The 7,500-nt window shown below is 34.9% G+C and overlaps 1 protein-coding gene across 1 annotated transcript in view; it reads left to right on the forward strand.

Annotated features, from left to right (window-relative positions):
- Positions 1-1,136, forward strand: part of LOC136842078 (glycine-rich protein-like) — a 3,070-nt gene extending 1,934 nt beyond the window's left edge. Inside the window, exon 2 of the mRNA XM_067109461.1 lies at positions 367-1,136. Within this exon, the coding sequence (XP_066965562.1) occupies positions 367-849 (483 nt within the window). The 3' untranslated portion in view covers positions 850-1,136. The remainder of the gene's footprint in view (positions 1-366) is intronic.
- Positions 1,137-7,500: the final 6,364 nt, after the last annotated feature.

Below are 7,500 nucleotides of genomic sequence, written 5' to 3' on the forward strand. Positions count from 1 at the left end.
TTCCGGAATCACGTGTGAACCAAGAGCTTCTTTATTTCTTTTACTCATAAGGCAGATTTTAATAATACGTCCATATAAATAACTGATTATTTACATATGGTATTATTCGTCTCTTTTGAGTATATCTGTTAACATCGGATATGCGTAGAAGAGGATATCTTGTCATATAGATTAACTTTGCCAAATGTTGAATGTAATTTCTAGTAATACCACTTAGTTATTAGTATAATCATAGCAAATAAACCTAAATCTCTCTCTCTCTCTCTCTCTCTCTCTCTCTCTCTCTTCTCTCTCTCTCTCTCTCTCTCTCTCTCTCTCTCTCTCTCTCTCATCCTGAACGGCAAACTTGATTGCTTCTCACTTCAGATCGCTGTCCTGCTGGTGGCCTTAGTGGCTGACGCATCTCCAACAGGGATTGGCTATGGAGGTCTTGGTGGAGGACTTGGAGGAAGCTTAGGATTCAACGGCGGATTCGGTGGTGGATTCGGTGGATACGGTGGTCCCTTAGGTACTGGGTACGATGCCAACGGATACAGCCACGCCAAAGGACACAACCACTTTGGAGGAGGGTTCAAGGGACTAGGAGGTCTTGGAACAGGCCACTTACTCGGAAAGCGAAGCGCTGATCCAGAGCCTGGATTACTTGGTGGACTTGGCTACGGAGGCCTTGGACTTGGCGGTCTCGGCTTAGGCCTAAACGGCGGATTCGGTGGTGGATATGGTGGTTACGGAGGTCTCTTGAGTGCTGGAAACTACGCCAATGGATACAGCCACTCCAATGGATACAGTCATGGAAACCATCCTCAAAGGTTTCGGAGGTTCCGGTGGGCTGAAACACGGCCATCTTAACAAACACTTCCTCGGCAAACGAAGCGCAGCTGATCTAGAGCCTGAATCTGAATAAGGGATCTCGGTAGTCACTTAAATATTTCACTAATGGAGCCTAAAGAAGTATTAACGACCTTTATGATTGATATATAAGTCCAGCCTCTTCACCACTTCTAATTACCAATCATGTAATTCTTGTACAAATGAACAATTACTGAAAAAATATATTTTTTGCAACTAATTATATTGTCACTTTTCTTGTCCCTATTTCCTTAAGCCAGATTCTAGAAAATAAAGCAAGTTGAGCAGCTTGTTTCTACATTTTAATTCTGTATATTACTATTATTATCATTATTATTAGTCAGAAAAGAAACCCATATTCATACGGAACAAGCATACAGTGGTCCATTGACTTGAAATTCATGCTTCCAAAGAATGCGGTGCTGATGTGAAAGGTGTCACAGAAAAAGTATATCTTAGTTTAACCAGACCACTGAGCTGATTAACAGCCTCCTAGGCTGGCCTGAAGGATTAGATTTATTTTATGTGGCTAAGAACCAGCTGGTTACCTAGCAACGGACTTGGTGCTTATTGTGGAATCCGAACCACATTATGACGAGAAATAAATTTCTATCACCAGAAACAAATTCTAATTTTCATTGGCCGGTTGAGAGTCGAACGCTGGCCAACAGCGTGCTAGCCGAGAGCCTCTACGCACCCCCTCCAATGAAGAACTGGGTGATAAGTTACATATCTTAGTTTAACCAGTCGACTGAGCTGGATTAACAGCCTCCTAGAGGGCTGGCCCGAAGGATTAGATTTATTTTACGCGGCTAAGAACCAACTGGTTACCCAGCAACGGACCTACAGCTTATTGTGAATCCGAAACTGGCCATTGGCGACGAGAAATGAATTTCTATCACCAGAAATAAATTCCTTCAATCTTCGTTGGCCGGTCGGAGAGTCGAACGCTGGGCCAACAGCGTGCAAAGGAGAGCACGCGCCAATAAAGAACTGGGTGATGATAGGGTATACAGAAAGAATAGACCATTTGTTAGAAAAAATATCAATTATTTAGTAAATATATAGATAAAAATGCAAATAAACTGGTAAAATATCAGTTCAATTGTTTTATGATAGTGATACATTGCATCCTCGCTTGAACCTTTGGGGTTCCAGTAGCACAACATTCTCTGGGAGGCTGTTCCACAGTCCAACGGCGTGAGAAATGAAGGACCTCTGGAACTAAGAAGTTCAGCAGCATGACACATTTACTCATATTAGTGCTGCTGTTCAGCAAATCTGGTCGCGCTCGGCCGGAAAAGAAAAATAAGTTAAGTATACCTTAGTTTAACCAGACCACTGAGCTGTTGAACAGCTCACCTAGGGCTGGCCCGAAGGATTAGACTTATTTTACGTGGCTAAGAACCAACGGTTACCTAGCAACGGACCCACAGGTTATTGTGAATCCGAACCACATTATACCGAGAAATGAATTTCTATCACCAGAAATAAATTCCTCTAATTCTTCATTGGCCGGCCGGAGAATCGAACGCAGGCCCAGCAAAGTGCTAGCCGAGAACGATATCGACCAGTCCAGCGAGGAACTAGGTCGGAAAGGAGGATACGGGGTCAATTTATAGTAAAAGCTCTCTGGTAAAGTGCAACTTATGAAACACTGACAAACAAGTGACCATCCGTAGGTGATCCAAGTCATGATTGCTATTGCTAGGAAACAGCAACCTGGCGGAAGCAGACACCGCAGGACAGTATTCAAGGACAAATGACCCAAAACAGATTTCGTAGATTTTATCACTGTTATTAATATTTGAGGCATAACGTATAATGACGACTAACCTCTGTGCGGCATTTACTGATAATTTAATTAGATATTTCTCCGAAGTATGATGTGAGTCAAACGTTACACCCAGTATAGTCAAGGTTTCAGACTCATTCATAGAATCCTGTCCATTATATATATATATATATATATATATATAGAGAAAGAGTATATATATATATATATATATATATATATATATATATTATATTATATTATACTGTATATACATATATATATGTATATATATGTGTTTGTAGTGTATGTATGTATGTATATATGCATATATATACATACATACATACACACACATACATATATATATGTATATAATCAGCTATATTTATTTCCTCATGCTATTGAGTGACAATGGAATATACAGTATAAATTATATATATACAGTATATATATATATATATATATATATATATATATATATATATATATATATATATATATATATAAATGTGTGTGTGTGTGTTTGTCACATACCCATCTATATATCTTTCATACACCTGAGAGCAAACATACATTATACATCTGGCACCACTTTCAAGTGGGAAGTTATTTTTTATTAATCTTACGTTGCTAATTAAACTCATCAAATATGTGCAAGCGATGCAAGCGACTAAATTAATTTTATAGAAAAAATTTTTTTTAATTACGAAATATCAGCTAATTGCTAGCGCACCCCATTGTTCATATTTTTGTAAAGCGGGTCCTTTTTCATGAACTATTCCGAGCTTAGATTATCGTGTTACAATACTCGACTGTATTTGCAATATTAGGAGACCAGAAGCCTAGAAATATTTAAATATTAGAAGACAAATGACTAGGAAATTTAAAATATTTGAAGACAAGAAGTCTAGTAATATTGAAATATTAGAAGACAAAATCATTGAGAAATTAAAACATTTGAAGACAAAAAGCCTATAAATATTTAGCTATTAAAAGACAAAAAGTCTGGAAAATCTAAAACATTTGAAGACAAAAGAAACCTAGAAATATTTTAATAATAAAAGACAAAAAGCTCAGAAAAAATTAAAACATTTGACGACAAGAGGCCTAGGAATATTTTAATATTAGAAGACAAATGCCTAGAAAAAAAAATTGAAGGAAAAAAGCCAAGAAATATTTAAATATTAGAAGACAAATGGCCAGAAAAACCAAAATATTTGAAGACAAGAAGCACAGAAATAGTTAAGAATTAGAAGACATGCTTAGAATAATTTAAAAATTGAAGACAAGGAACCTAAGAATATTTAAATTTTAGATGACAAAAAGCTCAGAAAAATTAAAAAACTTAAAGACAACAAGACTAGAAATGTTTAACTATTAGAAAACAAAAGTCTAGAAAAATCAGAACATTGAAGACAAGAAGCCTAGAAATATTTAAATGTTAGAAGACAAAAGCCTAAATAAAATGAAACATTTCATGGCGAATAGTGTAGAATTTTAACATTTCAGAAAAACTAAAATGTTAATATTTTAGAAAAATAAAGTTTTAGTAGAGGAAAAGTTTAGAAAAAAAACTAAATATTAATAGACGAAGTGTGTAGGAAATCATATCTGGTTATGAATTCACTTCTTAAGAGTTTTCATGCTAATGGCTAAATATCTTACGTATACTAATGCTTATAAGGTTTTTCCTTGGAATTAGATAGCAATATTCCTAAATACACATATATGTACGTTATTGTAGTATTATATATATATATATATATATATATATATATATATATATATATATATATATATATATATACATATATATATATATATAAATTAGGGTGTTTCAGCCCACCACCCCTCTACACAGCATAAACTAAAATTGATTATGGACAAAAACACAAGTAATTCAGAACAGTATTTATCCAAGTTTCTCTCTGAGTATTTAATATTTTGTGTAGCCTCCATCTTGCCTGTACCACAGTCTTAATTCTTGAGGGGTATGATTTCAGCAAATCACAAAAAAGTTGAGACTCAACTCATTCCCTGAGCACTTTGGCCACCTCTCTCTTCACAGGTCGTCGAGGCTTGCATACCATCATAGTTCACAGCGCACGCTTTTTAAGATACTACCAATGCACACACATTAAGGTCAGGGAGCTACCTGGAAATTCACTTGACGAGAAGAAATCGATACCACTGTTTCGAAGCAGTTCCTGTGTCTGAAGAGCCTTGAAACATGGTGCCTTATCATGCAAAAATGTGACTTCTTCAACAGATAACACATTTTCAGGATCTTTGAGGAAAAAGAAAATACCCACCAGTAAGCACAGTTTCTGAAGTATTCGTGCCATTCCATGACTGTCCTTTTTCTTTGATGATCCACATTAACTGTTTGCTGTGGAATAGAGAAAATTGCCAACATTCACAGGAAATTTCACAACTTGGCGATAGCGCACGCCATCGCTGATATCATCCAACCTTTGCAGCCCAAATGATGTCATTTTTATGATCTGGCTTCCTGACTGTGTAAATGAAGAAGTCATCTGACGCGGCAACATGGAGAAAGTCATTTCATCCTAATCTTTTAAGAAATGAATCACAAACCACGCACGGTCTTCTCTGTTGCTGAGTGATGTTGGGCTTGTTGACAACATGGAAATGGTTTTCATACCAGATTTTTCAACCTAACGATATACAGCACTATAACTTCTCTCTTTCCCTTTTTCTTTCTAGTTCAAGCGCCAATTTATTAAAGACTCTCTTTATTCACTCACTGCCTCAGCTATGATGTCTTTTTGACTCTGAGAAAGGGACTTCAGGCCTCCAAGATTCTCACTTTTCGCGATGACAGTCATATGGATTTGTGTTCCACTTTCTTTAACAAAGGATTCATCTTTTTAATGTATTTAGCTATCATGAATGTGAAAATGAAGGATGCCAGCATCCCTGGCTTCTCTGAAGGTTATAGACCCAGATTCAGTCAATCCATCTGATTTCCTCCGAGAAATGTAAAAAATGAAAATAGCTTGAAAGTTTAGAAACTTAAAATAATGTACTTGAGATAGGGCTATAGCAGAAAACTTCATAACTTTCTCATTTTGTTCTGTGGAGGGGGGCTCTAATTTCGAAACACCTTCTATAGTATATATATATATATATATATATATATATATATATATATATATATATATATATATATATATATATATATATATATATTGTACATATACATACACTGTGTATATATCTATATATATATATATATATATATATATAAATGTGTGTGTGTGTAGACGCGTACGTATTGTATGTATGTATGAATGCATACGTATTTCTACTAATGGAGTTCTCACGGAAATCGCAAACGAATGATGAAGTGAAGGACGTCCTATAACATTATTATCAGTCTTCTATTTCACCACTTTTTATTCCCATGAAAATTTCGGTTATCTACGCTTAACCTGTCATCATCTGCAAATGTTTATGATCTTTTTTGTAGTTCAGAAATAGTCAGAATTACCATAACATTTGAAGTTAAAAGTTCGCAACGTCATCAGTAATAAAACATACGCCAAAGTCATCAGAATCAACAACATGCAAGAAAGAGCAAAACTTGAAAATAATTTTAACAATATACAATAATAATGGTAAAAATACGTACAAAAGTTAAAAACGAAGTAGAGTACCACAACATTATAAACTAAAAGTTAAATACGTGATTAGTAATAAAACGATCAAAATCTATTACAATCAGTAACATGAGATGATGACCAAAACTAGAAAATAATTTTAATAATATACAATGATAATAACAGTACACACCTAAGTTAAGTTAAAAGGTTCAATACCTGAAATATGTAAACTGAAAATGCGAAATTATATACAACTAAACCAATTTCAAGGGGAAAACTCGAGGTATCATTGTTTAAATTTGACCTTAGCAACTTAATAAGGACATGATATTCTCGGAATCTTCACGGCTGACTGAAGGTGTCTAGTAAGAATCTTTTTTTTTTTTTTTGCTTTTGTAGCTTTTCCTGTACATTCCGATGCTCTGACAGCGAGGGACCTATTCCTACATTCCCCTAGAGGGGTATAGAGCCAACAGTGCACCTCACGCTGAGCAATGTAGGCATTACTTAAGATTCTTTGCTGACACCCCTTTCATTCCTTTCATCATACCTTAGTTCATACTCTCTTTCTTCCATCGTACTTTTCCAATCTTCTTTGACATTTTTCCAACGTTATTTTCAGCGCTGAATGACCTCATTCATCCCAGCGCTAGAACTTTGGACTAAATTTCGTATTACAGTTCCAGTTCTGTTGCTAAATCCTAAATGGCATTTACTGCAAAACGCCACTTAAAAATGCAAGTAATGTCTGAACGCCATTTAGAAGGATTGTGGTGGGGAAAAAATTTGTCATCTTAGAATGATTATAGAAAACTGATCTTACGTTATTCACAGGGGAGATGTTGGTGTATTATTTCTTTAGATTTATATTTCCTTCCACATTTGCTCTCCCTGACAAGCTAGTTTTAGGTATATAGTTTCCTTTTCTGCTGTTCTTGTGACAGGTTTTACTTCTACATTGAAGTCAAGATATGTCGTAGAAATCCTCCATACACTGTATGAGAAAGTTGTATATATATATAAAATATATATATATATATATATATATATATATATATATATATAAGAGTATATATATATATATATATATATATATATATATATATATATATATATATGTATATTGTAATGAACCCTATGAGATGGTGACGAGTTCAGAGATTCTTTTGATCTACTTTAAAGCCCTTACCACAATGATAATGAGTTGGACACGTACCAGAACAAAAACAATTCAAAGTACTTTCTCAA

Source organism: Macrobrachium rosenbergii, chromosome 9 (genome assembly GCF_040412425.1).
Source record: "Macrobrachium rosenbergii isolate ZJJX-2024 chromosome 9, ASM4041242v1, whole genome shotgun sequence".
NCBI lineage: Eukaryota > Metazoa > Arthropoda > Malacostraca > Decapoda > Palaemonidae > Macrobrachium > Macrobrachium rosenbergii.